Source organism: Lissotriton vulgaris, chromosome 3_1, assembly GCF_964263255.1.
Source record: "Lissotriton vulgaris chromosome 3_1, aLisVul1.2, whole genome shotgun sequence".
Classification (NCBI taxonomy): Eukaryota; Metazoa; Chordata; class Amphibia; order Caudata; family Salamandridae; genus Lissotriton; species Lissotriton vulgaris.
Window position 1 is genome coordinate 950,264,621 of NC_141689.1, and position 19,395 is coordinate 950,284,015.

At 40.5% G+C, this 19,395-nt stretch overlaps 1 protein-coding gene across 1 annotated transcript in view; it reads left to right on the forward strand.

The window, feature by feature from the left end:
* SLC28A3 (solute carrier family 28 member 3) overlaps positions 1-11,710 on the forward strand; it is a 365,199-nt gene extending 353,489 nt beyond the window's left edge. The window contains exon 18 of the mRNA XM_086961303.1: positions 10,526-11,710. Coding sequence (XP_086817429.1) covers positions 10,526-10,655 — 130 coding nt within the window. The 3' untranslated portion in view covers positions 10,656-11,710. The remainder of the gene's footprint in view (positions 1-10,525) is intronic.
* Positions 11,711-19,395: the final 7,685 nt, after the last annotated feature.

Sequence of the window (19,395 nt, forward strand, 5' to 3'; positions counted from 1 at the left end):
GTGCAATCTGGGACTACTGTGCCTGGGTATAGTGTGGATGCTATTAGGACATGCAGCTTGCTTCTCATTTAAGTGTATTAAAAATATAGGCTATAGTGTGCCTACAGCGGTTTTTTGGCTCAGGATACATGCATTTGCATGACTCATTGGATATAGCTTGCTTGCTTCATGAGCACTCTAGAACGTCTGGGGGTTGATTGCTATTTGTGCAATAAACTCGGGATGAGTTGTCCTCCGTACTGCCCCACACGCTGCTCCGCTGGAGTGCTCATGAAGCAAGCAAGCTATATCCAATGAGTCATGCAAATGCATGTATCCTGAGCCAAAAAAACGCTGTAGGCACACTATAGCCTATATTTTTAATACACTTAAAAAATATATTTTTCACTTTTTGTTATTTACACAAAACAAAGTAGTGAAAAGTGAGTAAGGTGGGGGAAGTTGTGCCCCCGTCCTGAAGAAGGAGCACATGCTCCAAAACATGTCGACGCACACATGAGGTACTGTCCATAAACACGACAGATAATAACCTCGCACTTCACTTCTTTTAGTAGTACCAGCCCGGGGTTGTGAATAAAGTTTTTTCCTAGACACCCACGAGCCAGGTACTTTTTAACCCTTCACTAAATCCCACCACTCACATAAATATCCCTATCACTTACACCATACATAGTCATTACTATCAGTGCTCCCGCGTAGTCGTAGGTCGCAGCACGCCGCATCCAGTTAGAGGGGTGCGAAGACCCCTATGATGAAGCATGACACCAAGGGGCCTTTTGGTGTGTGAGGGGTATTCTACAAAACACTAAGTGCTCCCACACCCTTGTGGGTAACACTCCTCCCAGTCACTGTAAGTAGGATTCCCCTTGTTTATGTATCTATGCCTGTGGAGTAAGAATCCTACCTCTGTACTCTATCTCCCTCCTTTGTTAATTTCTCAAAAATATAGAATGGACACAATATCGAATGGACAGAATATAGACAACAAAAATATCGAATTTGAGGTAAGTTAATATGAATTTTTTTAAAGTGTTTTTTATGCTACTATATGTGTGAAAAGTCTATATTTATTTTATAATTCATTTTAATTAATTAATTTAATTGTATTTAATTTTTGAGTAATATAATTCTGTAGCGGGTTGTGGGTTTATAGGGGAATAGGGTGGGAACTAATTTAAATATAATTAATTAAATATGTTATTTTATTTATTGGTATTTATGTTGAATTAATTGGTAATTAATGATTAATTGGTAATTAATTAAAATATAATTGGTAATTAATTTTGATTAATTGATAATTATGTTAATTAAATTAATGTATTTTCTGCAGCGGGTTGTGGGTTTATAGGGAAATAGGGTGGGAAGTAATTTAAATATAATTAATTAAATATGTTTATTTATTGGTATTTATTTTGAATTAATTGTTAATTATTAATTAATTGGTAATTAATTAAAATATAATTGGTCAATAGTTTTAATTAATTGATTAATTGATAATTATGTTAAGTTTAATAATTTACTTTCAGTAGTGGGTTGTGCGTTTATAGGGAATAGTGTGGGAAGTAATTGAATTATGAATAAATACATTTTTAAATTTATGTATTGCTTATTTTTGTTGTAATATTTAATGTTTTATTAATTGTTAATTTAGTGTTAATTGGTAAATAATTTGTATTAGTAGGTAATTTCTTGTTAATAATTACATTTCATTTGTATTTTTAATTGATTAATTAATATACATACATATATTATATAAAACTGTTAATTATTTTATATTATTTGTAATTGGTATTAATATTTAATTTAATTCATATATGAAGTATTTACTTTCCCTACTGTTGCACTCACTGGAGTGGGAATAGTAATTTTTACCCCTACGCTATCCAACGCTTTCCCTACTGTTGCACTCTCTGGAGTGGGAATAGTAATTTGTACCTCTACGCTATCCAACGCTTTCCCTACTGTTGCACTCTCTGGAGTGGGAATAGTACCTCTTACCCTCCCGCTATCCAACGCTTTCCCTACTATTACACTCACTGGAGTGGGAATAGTAATTTTTACCCCTACGCTATCCAACGCTTTCCCTACTGTTGCACTCACTGGAGTGGGAATAGTAATTTTTAATCTCCCGCTATCCAACGCTTTCCCTACTGTTGCACTCACTGGAGTGGGAATAGTAATTTTTACCTCTACGCTATCCAATGCTTTCTCTACTGTTGCACTCTCTGGAGTGGGAATAGTAATTTTTACCCCTACGCTATCCAATGTTTTCTCTACTGTTGCACTCCCTGGAGTGGTAATAGTAATATAACGCTCTCGCTATCCTACGTTGAAAATATTGTATATGTTTTGTTAATAATATGTATATATATATATATATATATATATATATATATATATATATATATATATATATTAAAACTATTTAAAAAAATGTTTGTTACATTAATTATTTATTAATTGTAAGTTTAAGTATTTTAAGTATGTTTAAATTAATTATGCTTATTATATTAATTTTAAATTACTTTTAAGACATTTAAAAAATTCAATATTTTGACTGTCTATATTTTTTACAACGATATTTTGGAGCCGATATTTTTTTACTTACCTGTTTGAAGATAGGAATTCGATATTCTGGCATTCTATATTTTCTCCATGATATTTCGGCAGGTCGATATTTTGCTCCTCGATATTCTGTCAGTGATCCATCAGCTCCGGCATAAACATGGGGGTCAACCACTTTAGCATGAAACATTAGACATAACCATAGGCATAAGCACCTTTGCATAACTCGCTTTAGGCATACATCAAGCAGGCATTAGGCATAAACCTTATCAACATAAATGCATTAGGTCAGGCATAGAACATATTATGCAGTACATCAGCATAAGTCCATGAGGCCTAAGATCAGCAATGTGACCATTAGGGAAAGCATTTGACCAACGCATAATGTCTTAGGTGTGGAGCACATTAGCAGTGGCCGTAGAATGAAAACATCATGTCCTGAACGTAATAACCTGACGTTGGCATTACCCTGGAGCATGAAATACAATCAGAAGTGTCCACATTGGCATAAGCGGGCAGCATGATTACCTTACACACCCCATTGTTAGGGCACCACAGTAACCCCGATAAGGTGCACACATCACATTTGCATGAGGCCTTCAAAACCAACATGCCCAAGAGTACAGATTTGTAAATGGGGCCACTGCGCCTGGGGAGCCCCTACTCTGGGACTGTAGTGCAAGGATGGGCCCCACGTTGCAACTGCCCACTGTCCGGCGGGACAGTTGTGTAGAATAGAGTCGGTGGAGCCCCTCTCCCAGGACTCTCAAATTGAAAATGGCCCTAGAGTTCGAAAGGTGCAGTGGCCCGCTCTCAAAAATGCCAGCAGTCACAGTCACCAAACACGGGCACTGGCACGTTCAAGATACCCCCTTGGTGCAGCTGCCGCTTCGGTGGTGCAGCTGTGTCAGGCAAAAGAGGAAATGGCCCAAAAAGGGAAAATAAACACTTGCGCTGCATTGGGAGTCCCTTCCTCCCGGGCTCTGCTCTGCAGGTCTCTGGTGCCTCTTAACTCAGTACCTCGATGCCCCTCAGAGCCCCCACTCACCATCAGTCCAGGGCCTCTCTTTCGGTGACCTCTGCAGTCTCTGGGCACCGGCAATGTGCCCTGATAGGTGCCACTGCTAGGACCTCTTTTCCCCTCACCCGCCGGGCGGGGCAGGCACCGACAGCATGACTCAGGCCCCCTCCGCCGCAGGGCTTCTCCAGGCCTCAGCTGCTGGTCTCTAGTGGGCCTGCATCACCGGCAGGCCCTGATCAAGTGACCTCTTCTGGGCGGCTGGGACGGAGCACACTCTTCTTCAACATCTCAGTGGCTGCGGGACTCTCTGACTCACGAGAGCCCCGCCCAGGCATGCACCGCTTCGGGGTCCCTTCACCTTGGGCGGGCGGCAGACTCGGCGCCAGCACGCGGCTCTCCTCTGCTCACGGGGAGCCGTCACCTCCTAGGCAAGGTCCCCTTCTCCTGGGCACTGTACCAGTGCGGGGTAGGCTCCCACCTGGCTCCTTTGCAGGCCCGGGGCTCCCTAGTTACATTGGGAGCCCCCCTTCCTCACTTCCGGCCGGCTTGGGCAAGGTCCCTTCTCCCTCTGGGTCACCACAGGCAGCGCGGCGGGTCTCCTCCCGTCCTGGGCTTGGGTCACGGCAGTGCTTCTAGGCAATTTCAGCGTGAAGGGTGGGCTCCTGCCATGCAGCGATAACTTGGGGTAGGCACCCACTCAAGACAGCATTCCCACGGGGTGGGCACCGGCGTAGGACGACAATACGGGGTAGGCTCCCGTTATGTGGAAGGATAAAGCAGGGTGGGCACCCGCTCTTTATTAAAATGCAGTGCTCTCCCTGACACACGGGAGCCCCGCTGGGATTATGGATTCTCCTCCCGGGGGCACAAACAGGGGGTGGGCACCCACTACCGGCTGCTGATATGCGGGTTAGGTTCCCGCTATATTTCCAAGTAGGCAGTTCTCCAGGGCAGTGCTCCACTTAGCGCTACACAGCGCATTTAGGTCCCGGGCAGCTTCTATTTGTAGCGCTCACCATGCGCTAGGGCAGGAGACCAGACAGGCACTGCTGGGCAAGATCAGTAGGCAGTGGGCACTCATCAAGTTAGGACAGCAGTTCCTAGGAACAGTCATCTCCCGTAATGTGGCACTCCTCCTGGCATGGCAGTCTTCACTCCAGCAAAGGGCTCTCACTGGCCCTCTGGACAGCAGAGGGGGTACAGATGGGCGCAGGGGCCAGCACACAGACCCTTGCGGCGGTACCTCCTGGCAGAGTGTCCTCTCTCAATCAAGTCCACACTCAGTCTAAACACATGGAGTCTCAGGTCCTCTATAAATACACTCCTCAACCCACCTACCAGAAAGGGCAAGAGCTTCTAGAAGGTTCTCTGGGGTACCGGTCCCAACTAGTTTTGGGGAGGTGTAGAGCACCCTGTCTGCCAAGCTTTCCTCCAAAAGCTGCGGGTGTGTGAGACGGACACACTTCAGGGGGCGGAGCCAGCCTTGGTCACTTCAAAAACTAGACCTGCAACCCACTTGAGGCAGCAGGCCCAAAGCACACAGACAGGGTGACATTTTAAAAATGAAATTTATTACAATGGTGAAAAAAACATGAGTACACATTGCACAGCATCTCATATTCGCAGTTCACCCACATACCAAACATGGCATACCTTTTCTCTCCCATGGGGGGTGTTCCTAATGTAAGCCCATGGGAGGCAGACAGCACACACACTTTGCACTGCTTCCAGCGCTAAAGTGTCCAACATCCTGAACCCACCAACTCCACAAAAGCCAAAAAGGCTAGGGGGAAAGGCAAAAAGTTCTGGGATGACCCTGCAAGCAGGGCCAAGTCCAACACCCCTCCCCGAATTTTTCACAATTATTCTCTTCAATTTGCCATGTTTAAGAATATCTAGACTTATTTACACATTAGAGCTATGTTAAACTTCTTAAAAATGGCCCATTACAGAGTTGTTGACTGCTGATCATTTGCTTTCAGCTTCTAACAAAGCACTGCTATCAGCATGATGCTTCTTTTGAACAGAGCCTTATTGTGCTAAGTCCAAGCCTCTTCTTCAAAATCTGGAATAGGTACTAAGAAGTGTCCTTAAACGTTGCTGCCAGAATGTAATTGTTAGTAGACCGGTCGATCAAACTAAAACAAAAACACAGTCCATTTAACTTGACCAGCACCAAACTCAAAACTGCTTCTTCACCTGATGTTTCAGAAAAGTTAGCATTGTGGCCCAAAAACACGGGCAGATATCCACGCAAGTAACACAACTCAATGCTGGCACTTTACATATGTGAGAAGAACATGGTCTGTGAGCTCCATTCACCATGTTATCGTGCATGCAGACAGGAAAGAGGGGTTGACTGATCTTTTAGGATTTCCACTCCCAGTTTTGAAGGTCTTTGTTCTTAAGGCTGTTTGAGGGTCTGTTGTTCCTCACCCTCCTCTTTCTCTGCCCTTTCATCTTCAAAGCCAGGAATCGTTTTCCATCACAAATATTTCAAACTCAAAAACCCCAATCTCAGAAATAATCAAAAATGGTAACACGTAGCCTTTGGCAAGTACCTAGTTTCTACTTCAAATACATTATGATATGTGAACAAACACAAGTGCAAATAATCACAGCTTAACAACACATTTTAGGAATTACTAGTAGAAGGCTGCAGAGGCAAACATTCACAGTCTTGATCTGAGCTGCAACCGAGTTATCACTGCCCACAAAGGGACTCCTCAGACATACATGAGTGCCTTTGCACATCTGTGGCAGCAGTGTTCAAGAGTCTACGTTATCCCCAGAGAAGATGCAAGTGGTGTATAGAAAACAAAATTACCATACAGTTATTTACCAATAAAACCAATGACATGATGCAAAAAAAACAATGATAAGATGTTAAATGTTTTAAAGAAATCAAATGTAATCTTGTGGGAAATAAGGATGGGGTGGGATAAAGTCACCTTTGTCAACAAAAGAATTCAAGAATAATCGACACAATTCAGAGTATTGGGGATAGGGCATCTGCCATAATTTGCTTCGTTTATTGTCAGGGTAAGCTTTGGGAAACCATAGGTGAAACCTCAGCTGGCTCTGCCATGGGAAACACATCTGCCACACGGTTGCTGTTTTTTTTAGCATCAGAAGGCCATTGCTATTTAGGGTATATCTTCTGACCATGATTTTACTTTCCTGGACCACCCTGTAGAGAGTGTCAGGGCAGGGCAGGAAAAAATACAAATGCTCCTTTATGAACACCCCCACTTTAGGGGTATGCTTATGTAAAACAAAAAAATGCTGAGTGGGCCGCCAAGATTTGGCATTCTGCCCAGCATTACATGTTCACCAAAAATGCATTCACTGTGTGAAAATTCCCCATCATAGCAGCAGGGAATTCTAGATTTGGTGGCAGGCAGCTAGTAGGAGTGTCTTAGCAGATTGGGGTCGATTTGTCACATTTCACATGATCTTCCAAGTCTGTTATCAAAACAGCCACTATCGGGCAACATGGTGCCAAAGATGTTCACAAGAAATTCTGTGAGCCCCAGTTCTCACACAGGCTGGTGAGGATGGGAAGAGCCAGTTATCAGTAATTGCAAACAGCCAACCAGTGAATATGTTTGTAAAGTCTTATTGAATTCTAGTTTATTTTCTCCCAAACAGGTTTCTAAGACATCAGCTCTATGGTGCTTAATTTCTCATATGGTTCTCTCCTCTCTCTTCCAACACACAAGATGATTTCAGCTCACTGATCAACTGAGACTCCTTCCTCTGCTTAGAGGTTTCCCCTGTGGCACACTCTTCTCAGTTTCTCGGTGCATTATGGTACCCTTTCTCTCCAAAGTCCTAAATTTCTCAGCATACCATATCTCACAACACAGATGATATCAGTGCTCCATATTCCTGGATCCCCAGTAAGCTATGGATAACTTCATAGGTCATCGCTTCAACTAAGCGTAATACCTTATCAGGCCCAAAGCACCCTGAGCTTTGATAGACTCCAAGTTTTCCCATCATCAGACAACAGTGATCTTCAGGCATGAAGGCTCTAAATGTTCTGATCAATTTGGCTCAGGAACTGGTAGGACTTCTTATTCACAAATTTTCAGAGAAAGGATTCCCCCCAGACAAGTGCAATCTCCCCGTCTTCTAACAAATCTCTATTCGGAGTGCCAAGGTTTAAGTCACCACACTTCTTCCTCTCCAAACACATACCTGTCCTAATCTGTGAGGCCTATATAAAAACGACCTTTTGTAGTACATTGGTAGGAGTACTACAATAGCACTTCACACATAGTAAAAAACGCTATTCAGAAACCTATGAGCAAACATCTACGATTCTGCCTCTCCTAAATTTTGTATGCAGGGAATCTCCATCGGACTGCGGATATCTCTGTACATGTAGGTTTACGTTTTAGTAGTAAATGTGGGAGGGACAGGGGAGTGGCTGGAAAATTGGGAATACTTGCTATTAAACAGGAGGGGTTAAGGGAGGGGTAAAGATGTGTTAAGATATAGAGAAAGGACAGGTTTTAGAGAGAGAGACACAAAACCAACCAAAAAAGAGAAAGCCCATTTATGTTCACAAACTACTACTGTAGTTAAAATAAAATCCCGTAGGAAATATTGTTAAAATATTTTATTTAAACCTTTTAAAAATATGCACTCAATATACACAAAATATACACACATTTTTTGTCAAAAAATAAAAAACATAATATAAATAACTTCTTTTCAATTTAAAAATAAATGTAAGTTTAAAAAACATTATTTAATTCTGCACTAAAATCTTTTCATAACATTTAATATATAATAATTGAATATAAACATTTAGGTGGTTAGTTTTATAAATACATATTTAAAAATATTTTAATGTAATTTAATAAGCATAAATTAATTTCATTTTTCATTTAAAATGTAGTTAATAGTGTGGTAGCATTTTAAAAAGATATACTACATTTAAAATATATATATAAAATTCATTTATATGAACATGTACCTAACAAATATTCTTTGGTAACTTTTGAAAATGTCCTTACAGTTTTCCACTGTTAAAAGCGGAGGTCTACGCCAAGCGTGCAAAACGTTCAATACGGTTGTAAAGCTATTACTAAATGCAACCTTATGGTCATATATAATGTTTTTACTGATTCCACCCACTGTTTCAAGGGTTGGGGACAAATAAGTCTACAACTTTCACTAAATTTACACTCATTATTGGTGAATAACCAAAAGTAGTAAAGTTACTCAAAAATGTAAGAGTAAACTTACACATGTAGATTTTCTCACATGTAAGTTTACCATTGTAAGTAGGGCCCAAAATCTATATCCATGAATCCCACTCATTAGTCAGTGCCTCACCAATGTAAGTAACATAATAAAACCCATAAATGTGGCCCACTACTCTTATCTAATCCCTTTTAAATTCCTGATATAGAACAGAAGAGAAGGTTGATTATAGGTGAAGTGAGGATCCCCTCTATCTAGAGCAAAAATGTTTCATACCATATCATTACTAAAGTTACCAGCTTTGAAAGGATAAAAACTAACATGAACAGTCTCAATGCAGAATTACCTGCCTCAGGCCAAAATAAATGGTTGTTTTTATTTATTGCCACTCAAGCCCAATTCTTGCAAAAGTTTAATGTAGTTCTTTTGTGGTACATGATCTATACATAAATGATATTCAAGCAGAGCTGCCTGACATATTTTTAAACTTTGTGGACTGACACTGGTCCAAATGAAACATTAGAAGGGAGTCTGTACCTCTCCTGTTGTCTCATATTGGACAAGATATTGAACTTTCAACCTCTTCTTGAAAGCCACGAGTTCATTTTTTCAAGGTCATTTAGACTGTGCTGGTTGGACCTCTAGCTCACTAAGCCAGCTGAAGTTATGGCACTGCTCCTTTAGGGGAAGACTGCCCATCATAGTTTGAGAGTGGGGTGACCATCTCTATGACCTGATGAAGCTGTGCTGGCAGGCCACCAAGTTAAATGTGCACATCAATGGACTCAGCTGAGACTATACAGATGTCAAAACAGCTCTTCCAACCCCTCAAAAGAACTGAAAGAACTGTGGAGCAGATTTACAAGCCCTTGCAACACTTTTGATCCACCGTTTCGTCACTTTTGGGACACAGCTGCGGCGTAAACAATGCATCCAATTTACAACGTGACGTATCAAGGGAGATGCGTCCCGTTGTAAAGCCCTGTGTCACATTATACCTGCGTCAGGTATAACGTATGCAGGGTGGGCATTCCTACGCAGGAAAGCCTTGTAAAAGTGACAGTGAAATCTATAAGATTTTACTGCACCACTTCTAGGAAGCCACTGCATCAAAACCTTACGCCTGCTTGAAGCATGCGTAAGGATTGACGCAGTACAATAAGTATAGGCCCCAACATGCATTGCTGGAGTTGCTTCGTGCTTGCAACACGACTCCAGCAATGCTTCACTTTTGGGCCAGCAGCTGCATCAGAATTTCTGACGCATGTCAATCCTTGCGCCATAGTGCGTTGTATTATAAATACGGTACATCCATGGTGGTGCAAGGGTATCGCAGGCTGGTGCAGGGAAACTGACACATTTCTACAGATGCGTCACTTTATTATAAATCTGCCCCTGTATGTTTAGTGTGGTAGAGCATCACCAAAATATGACAGTTTTCCTTCTCTGAATGAGCCCCAATGCCTTTGTGTCTAGCTGTGATGGAAAGTAGCACTGCATGGTCAATTTTCATAAAGCAGGTGAGATCTGATTCATGTCCCAGAAGAGATCAAATTGGAATGGGTCTCAATAAAATAAGAAATCTGGCTTATCAAACAGTCAATTTAATATCAGAGGCTAGGTTTTCTCTGACCCATATGGTAGTTAATCCAACCGAGTCATCTGTGAATCTATGTATCCACATATTTTTGTTCTAACGCGTTACATTTATATCGTTCACAGCACGGTTGCAAGCAGTCCAGAGAACTTCACTCTAGGTGGAAACTACAGCACAGCCTCCCTGACAGGATGTTGCCTCATGGTGCCTTCTCCTTCATTAAACTGCAGTTGGTTTACTGTACAGACTCTGTGAGCAGTACTTGTTGGAACATGGATGTCCTTCATGCAACTGGACTGTTTTAGAGAAAGCACAGAACTAAAGGCAAGCCTTTTTAAAAGAAGAAAGTATTACCATTCCTGGAATTGTTTCAGAGTTGTGTCTTGCCTACGTCAGTTGGTGGAGAGCAGCGTCAAGAAGAACTTTGACAGAGATAGGAAATACAGAACTATGATGGTGGAGGTTCAAACTGACCTTTTTCATAAGATGTCAGCGTTTGTGGCTTGTGGGACCTGCGGTATTATTTATGCAATAGATCAAGAGATGGAAAGAGACAGGCTGTGGAACGGAGAGCGTGAGAGGCCCACGGATAACAGAAAAGGGACTTGTTTCCAAGACACTGAACTCTAATCTACCTCTAAACTTCTCTTTTGTCTAAGAATGGCCTGATTTAGAGTTTGATGCTCATGGAAAATCGGTGTTTGTGAAGAAAAAGTCTTCAAATAGGAGGAGAATGCTCTGGCTGAATTTCCTTAACAACAATGATGGGGGGATGGAGGAGAAAACTCTTCCGGTTGATCCTCCTAAGGATTCACCACTTTCTTCAGAATGATTTTCTGTTGCTACAATCTCTAAATCAAGTTGAATTGTTGGTATATATCAGAATATCAAGGTCATAAATATCGACCTACAAATTATTGACTACAGAATATGAACTAATATATTGACAAAGTATGTGTGTGTAGGTATGTAAAGTTATACTATTCTCAACTCAGGAGGCCATACCACATAAAGTGAGCACTGGACCTGCTAATTTAAGACAGGACTCTGACACAGTTTTGCACTGCCTGGTGTCTTAAACCAATGAAGAGCTCGAGCAGAAGTATTCTAAAACCTTTAACATGTAATGATTTTTTGCTGTAAATGCACCAGCATTTTTTGACATCTGTAAAGTAAAGGAAAGCAAAACGAGCTTTTGCGAGCTATAATGTACACAGAAAAAGGAAAAATATGCTATTTGTATTTTTTTAAGGTTGTGAATGTGCCAAAACAATGGAAGTATATCTGAATAAACTTGCACCATAAACATATATTTGGCAAGCACTAATTCTGATCAATTTGACCATTACATAGGCTATTCAAATACAAAACACTTAGGGCCAGATGTAGGTATATCTAATTTACCGACTCATAAATACCGAATTTTACCGATTCGGTATTTATGAATCGGTAAATTAGAAGGAGGGAGATATAGGTAATTTTTTATTTTGAATTACCGAATCTGTAAGATTCGGTATTTACCAATTCGGTAAATACCGAATCGGTATTCCCCATTGATTCCTATGGGCTTTTGAGCCCATAGGAATCAATGGGGAATACCGATTCGGTATTTACCGAATCGGTAAATACCGAATCCAGCAAGGGTGCAGGGGGTGTCACTTTGACACCCTCTAGCACCCCAAGTGCAGGCTTGTGTGCCATGTGGCACACATACATGCCCTAAGGGCATGTCTGTGTGTCACATTGCACAGGTGTGCATGCACAGATGTGCATGCACACCTGAATTCGGTATTTTACCACCCAATAGGATTGGGTGGTAAAATACTGACTCTTAAGGGCCTGTGGCACTTTGTGGAGTGCCACCTACATCTTGATTTACCGAATCGGTAAAATTACCGATTCGGTATTTTACAGAATCGGTAAATTTACTGATTCGGTAAATTTACCGATTGTGTAAAATAATGGCCCCTACATCTCAATCACCAATTACCGGTCGGTAACGGCCGAATTCGGCCGTTACCGACCGGTAATTGGCGACCTACATCTGGCCCTTGATTTCCTCTGTTGCCACTTTAGTGCCTGCGCACATCCTGTTTCATGCAACCATAACCGTTGGTGGGATATGCTAGCTTACTAATAGTAGCAGAGCTAGTTTGCAGCAATTATTATTGAGAATTTAAATGTCAAAATCCTGATTCAGAGAGCATAACAGCTATTTCCTCCTCCAGCAAAGCACACCTGTTCTGCCTTCTTTATCTTCATTACTCTGGCTCATTTTCCTCACTTTGCTAGTTGTACTGTTAATTTATTTTGGTTTGATATCAAGGGCCCGATGTAGGTAATTCCTATTTACCTACTCTTAAATACCGAATCATACCGATTCGGTATTTAAGAGTAGGTAAATAGGAAGGGGGAAGATGTAGGTAATTCTTATTTTAGAATTACCGAATCTGTAAGATTCGGTATTTACCGATTCGGTAAATACCAAGTAGGCATTTCCTATTGATTCCTATGGGCCTTGAAGCCCATAGGAATCAATGGGAAATACCGATTCGGTATTTACCGAATCGGTAAATACCGAATCCTGCAAGGATGAACGGGGTGTCACTTTGACACCCTGTAGCACCCCAATTCCAGGCTTGTGTGCCATGTGGCACACATACATGCCCTAAGGGAATGTCTGTGTGTCACATGGCACAGGTGTACATGCACAGATGTGCATGTACACCTGAATTCGGTATTTTACCACCCAATTGTATTGGGTGATAAAATACCGAATTCTGAAGGCCTGTAGCACTGTAAACAGTGATACCTACATCTGGGATTTACTGAATCAGTAAAATTACCGATTCAGTATTTTACAGAATCTGTAAATTTACCGATTCGGTAAATTTACCGATTCTGTAAAATAATGGCCCCTACATCTCAATCACCAAATACCGGTCGGTAACGGCCGAATTCGGCCGTTACCGACCGGTATTTGGTGACCTACATCGGGCCCCAAGTTATTAGAAACTAAATCTACAAGTATTATTGAAAATAAACATGTGTAGTTAAGAGTAATCTTCTATCTGCAGATACAATTTGTTGCAACAAAATACATAAACATTTTATAAGGGACTCTCACCATCCACACCACTCATATACATACACACAAGTAAAAACATGGATGTAGTCTTGTCCGAGGTGACAGTAATTCAGGACTCCAGAAAGCAGATAAATAAAAGTGGTTTATTCTATCACCAAGTACTTAAACCTTCCATCACAGCTTCCAGTCCTAACTGCCTCACCTCTAATCATAACAGATCCAACATTGAATACGGAATGCAGGACTCATTGACCCAACAAATGAATCCCAAAGAAGAGCAGAGCAGATACTACAATGGGCGCTGTAGTTGTATAAGTTTGTAGGCGAACTTTTTCACTACTTTGTACGTCTCTAATGTGACACGACACATGTAGGAGAGTCCAAAATATAATATATTATAATCTGAAATAACAAAAACTCCAATCACAACCTAAGCCAAGAAAGAGGCAAATGTGTTCAGAGCTTGCACCTGAGGGGTAATAATTTGGAAATGGAGAAACGAACACCAATCAAAAGACAGAAATACCACCACCATGTGTTAAGGAAAAAGGTATGACTTCCCAGTGGAGCCCATCCAGGTGAGAGGAATTCAACCAAACTCCTTACAATTCTTTTACTTTCAAATTTCTCTTAATCCTCATAAATGTAAGCCAGGAAATTATCATGGAATCCGATACAATTATAATGAATAAGCTGTTTAATAAAAAGAGAGCAAACAAAATGCTATCCAGGCTGCCTCAAAGGAGGCTAACTATAAGTCATAACCTGTGCTTACTAAGGGCCTGATTATGAGTTTGGCAGTGTGGGAGAGGCCCACCTCGACACCCCAACGACCTGCTCCCACACTGCCAAATCTCACCGCCACTGACCTGACAGATTATGAGTTACCTCATGGTCTGGTAAGCGGCCCTTTGACGGTGCCTATTAAAATGGCACCATAATGGGTGCGTGTTAAATTGATGAATCTTTGAATGAAGACATGAAATGAGGATAATCTGTCTTGAAGTTTATTCTTTAGTTCAAGAGTGTTAACAGCTCAGCCACCCAACTACCTCTGGCTCAAGCTCAATCATCAGTCAGTCAAGATCCCACTCTTGAACCAGGGCAACAATACAGTTCTAGAATAAATTGATGTGAGCACAGAGACACAGAGAGATAAATAAGATGAAGTAAACTTACAACACATCTCCCTCTGTTATACTAAAAACAAACAAGAAACAAAAGAAAATAAGAGAAAAAAACAATGCTATAAACAAAGTTATGTAACATAGTGAATTATGTGCAAGAGAGCACAAGACTCCTTATTTTTTTTTAACTCTTTAAAACAGTTATACAACATAGTCATTTAAGTATGAAGTAACACGAGACTCCCTTTTAGAACTCCAGAAAACTCCAGGCACACCTTTGTCACCACCATCATGAATATGATTACCCAATTGATCCTTCTTTCTGCAAATAGCAACCCTGCCTGGATTCCAAACTCTATGGTCAGAGGTTCCCATTGCATTTTCAAAAACTTTGATGACTTTCAAAGGTCCTGAGAACTTAGCACCAGAAACTTAAAAACCAGGTTTGTTGATCATGACAAGATCACCAACAGCAACTTGGTTGACATGCCTCACATAATTTTCTTTACTTTACTTTTCAAACACTTTTGATATTATTTCTCCTTCCGGGGAACTAAATCAGGAAAGACATTTATTGACCCAGTCAGTGTCAGGTTGCCTACTATGAAACAAAAGAAAAGGAGTTCTACCAGTAGTAGAGTGAGGCGCAAAACGATAAACACAAACTCTCTTTCAACCTCTTCAACCTCTTCCTTACAATCAAGGGAGTTTTGCTTCGCAAGTGAAATGGTTTCTTTAATAACTCTGTTAAACCTCTCAACAGTACCATTTGCCTCAGGGTGATATAAAGCACATTTCTTGTGAACAATCCCACAATTGATAGGAAATTATTCCATGTCCTTCAAGACAAGGTGTACACCATTATCTGTCAATAAAATTTCAGATATTATTCTCTAGAGATATTTTTTTTAGGAAAATCAACATTAGCTTTTATGTTAACATTTCTTACAAAAGCAATTTCAGGCCACCTGGTGTAGAAATAAAAACGTTGTAGGAGTTCACTGATGCACCGGGTCCTTAAACCAACAAAGAAAAGATTGGCACAGAAGCTGTAATATAAAAAAAAAGCATTTATTAACCTCACATGAGGGAGACTGTGTCATACAGTACCCTCAGGCCGCTGTATGAGACAGTCTAAGGAGTACAGAGAACAGGAACATTATATATGCATTTGTTGCATAGTCAGCATAAGACCAAGGGGAGGTACTGGCAAATACAAGCATAGTTATTGAGTAATATGGGTATACAAAATGTGCTTGCTCAACAAAGTGGGAGGTAAGACATTTCTCCTTACATCAGTGAGAACAGCCTGACAGTTATACACTAAGACCAGATGCATTCTGGCAGCTACAGGTCTTTCTGAGCATGTGCAAGGCTCTGAAAGTGGGAGAAAGCACATGGCGAGCACATGGCTAACTAAAATGGCTGGCAAGAACAAAATGGCTTTAGCTCATGCTAACAGCCATTCCTGCAAACTTTAACACTGGAATAAAGATCTAACACAACAATTACATAAGTATCAGACCCACCACAGGTCCCAAAATATCAAGAACTACATCTTTCAATGGACCACTATGGCGAGACCTCATTTCCATAGGCTTAGTCCTGATCTTTAGACTTTTTTTCACTAAGAGAACATTGGACACAATCCCTAACAAGACGCTCAACTTGTAAATCTAAACCAGGCCACCAATAAGTAGAGCGCAACCTCTCCTTAGTTTAGAGATGCCTAAATGTGCTTCATGTGCCAAATCAAAGAAACCTTTTCTTAATGCTAGTGGTGGAACCAACCTGTGACTCCTCCTCCACATCTCTACACAACATGAAAGCAATCAATCAATCAAAGCATTTGTATAGCGCGCTACTCACCCGTAGGGTCTCAAGGCGCTGATCTTTCACAGACCAAAAGTCCTTTACAGATAGTCCTCTCTGTTCCTTATGATGCCAACTATCACAAATGAGTTTCTTAAAATTTTGAATAACCTCATCCTCTCGACAAGCAACACACCAACGTTCTTGAGAAATTATCTGATAGTCAATCCCACAAACAAAATCATAAGAATGACTGAAAGATGGATCAGATTGATCATCAGATTGAGAAACCTGAACGACTCAGGAAAGTGTGCCAGCAACAAAGTTTTCCGAATCAGGAATATGTTTGACAGAAAAATCATAACCCTGTAACCCAACAATCCACTCAGAGATTCTTGGTGAAATCGAATCAATGCCTTTACTTGAAAATACCTCACACAGTGACTTGTGATCAGTTCTGAAATAAAGGAGGTACCCCAAAGAACAGTTTTTACCTTTTTAACAGCCTAATAAACAGCAAGGGTCTCTCTCTCTATGACTGAGTACCTTAACTCAGCAACTTTGAGATTCCTCGAAACAAACAAGATGGTGTTTTCAGGACTCTTGCCATCTTGATACAAAACAGAACCAAGACCCTTCATGCAGGCATCAGTAGAGATGATAGAGCATTTTGAGGGATCAAAATTGTGAAGTTTAGTGGCATTGTGTAATTTACATTTTAACTCATCAAACTCTTTATCACATATCTTATTCCACTCAAACTTCACCCTCTTTTTTAGTAATTCTCTCATGTTGAAAGTAGCGTCCGCAAAATTCATAATAAACTTATTATTATATTCTGCCATCCCCAGAAAGCGCATGAGTTCCTCTTTGGATGTGGAAGCAGTTACATTTCTAATGGTATTCACTAACACTGCCTTGGGAATTACCCCATCAGAAGTAATAGAATGACCTAAGTAGTCTATTTTATTAAGACCAAACTTACACTTTTCACGTTTAATGGTGAGATTGTGAGAAGAAAGCCTATCTAACACTTGTCTGACTCTCCTGCCACGTTCTGATTCGTCGCTCCCATGGGCCAAAATGGCATCCTGATATACGTATACACCAGGGATATTAGCTAAAACCTTCTCCATAACACGTTGGAAAACAGAAGCAGCGGAAAGACAAGACCACAAGGGAGTCTGACTGACCTAAAAGTCCCAAACGGCGTAACAAAGACAGTTACGTCTCTAGAGGATTGATCAAGCAAAATCTGATGATACGCAGACGTCAAGTCGATGGGGCTAAACATTTTAGCACCACGCACCATGCTCAGTAGGTCTGATATGTTTGGAAGAGGGCATTTATCCACAAGCACACATTTATTGAGCTGCCTGAGATCTACACATGATCTCAAAGACCCATCATTCATCCTGGCAGCTACAACCGGGGCTAACCAAGATGTGCCTTCAACCTCTTCAATGATACCTTGAGATTTAAGCCTTTATAACTCACTCTGCATTTTATCTTTGACAGTGAAAGGAACATTACGTACTTTGCTTAAAACAGGAATGGACCCAGGAGACAATTTTATTTTGTGACAGTGTCCCTTCAGACACCCCAGTTTGGCACCAAAAACCTGGGAATATTCATCCATAAGCTGAGCTTGCAGAGGAGAGTCATGATTTACAGATTCAACAGCTCTTCTATCTTTCAGTATTATGGGAGGAGTGTTGTTAGTGTCTAACATAACTCTCAGATCCTTCTGATGCCACTAGCTTATAATACTGTCACCCTTTTTTGAAACATACATTTTCCCAGAGGTGAAACTACCCTCATATTCTATTAGATCTACAAAGTAGCCTCATTACAAAATGTACTTGAAATGATAGTTATTTTTGCCCCTGAACCAAATAAGACCTCTATGAGAGTATAATCTAACGGCCCGTCACCCCCTACTTGAACAATAATTTGACTACACTCAAAATCATGTTGATCAGAAGTTATCTCATGGCCAACTTCGTTAACTCTTTGTCTAGAGGATTCGACCCTGCAGGCAATAACAAAATGTCCCTTATTTTTTTTACAAAAAGTACATATGGCATTCAAAGCAGGACAGGATTTATCATTAGCCCAATGACCGGCATTATTGCATCTATAACATTTCGTATCTTTACTGAACTGAAAATTAGACTTACCTAATTGTTTGTTTTTAACTTAAGCTTTTGTTTGAGAGTCTTTTAACTTAGTATTGATAGTTGGGGTTGTATTGACAACCAATACATCTTATTGAGATCTTTTTTGATCTCTTTGACACACTCAAGAGAATGTTCAATCCTTTTGGCTATCACCAAAACGTCATCAAGGGAGGGTTTATCCTTGAGCCATAACTCATCACGCACCTTCTCAGACACACAACCCAACATAAATTGATCCCTTATCATTTTATCCATAAGTAAATCAGATTTACAAGTGGAAGCCAGGCGTCTTAAATCCGTAATATAATTTTCAATACTCTCTCCTTCCTTTTGCATCCTTTTCCCAAAGTGGTAGTGTTCTAAAATGGTACTAACCTTTGCAAATAATGAGCATCCAGTTTGTAAATGCACATTTCAAATTTGTTGCAGCACTGTCAGGAACGTTTGGAAGATGATCAAAGACATCTTGATCCTCCAATCCAAGATTGTGCATAAGTAAAGCTATTTTCCTCTTAACCACAAACACGAGCATAGCGCTCAAATACTTTTTTCCACTTTGACAATTTTCTAGGGGGATCACCTGGTGACTGTAAAAAAAAAAGGAGCTGCAGTGACATTCTACATTACTAAATTCAAAGAAGTATAAGCAAAAGGTGTATCAAAGAAATATAGTAACTAACTAAGCAAACAAAAAAAAATAGATCGCTCAGCAACAAAGACCACCTCATAATGTGAGACACACTACTTTGAACGAATTGTTGTGTGTATTAGTGAATAAAATTGTAGAC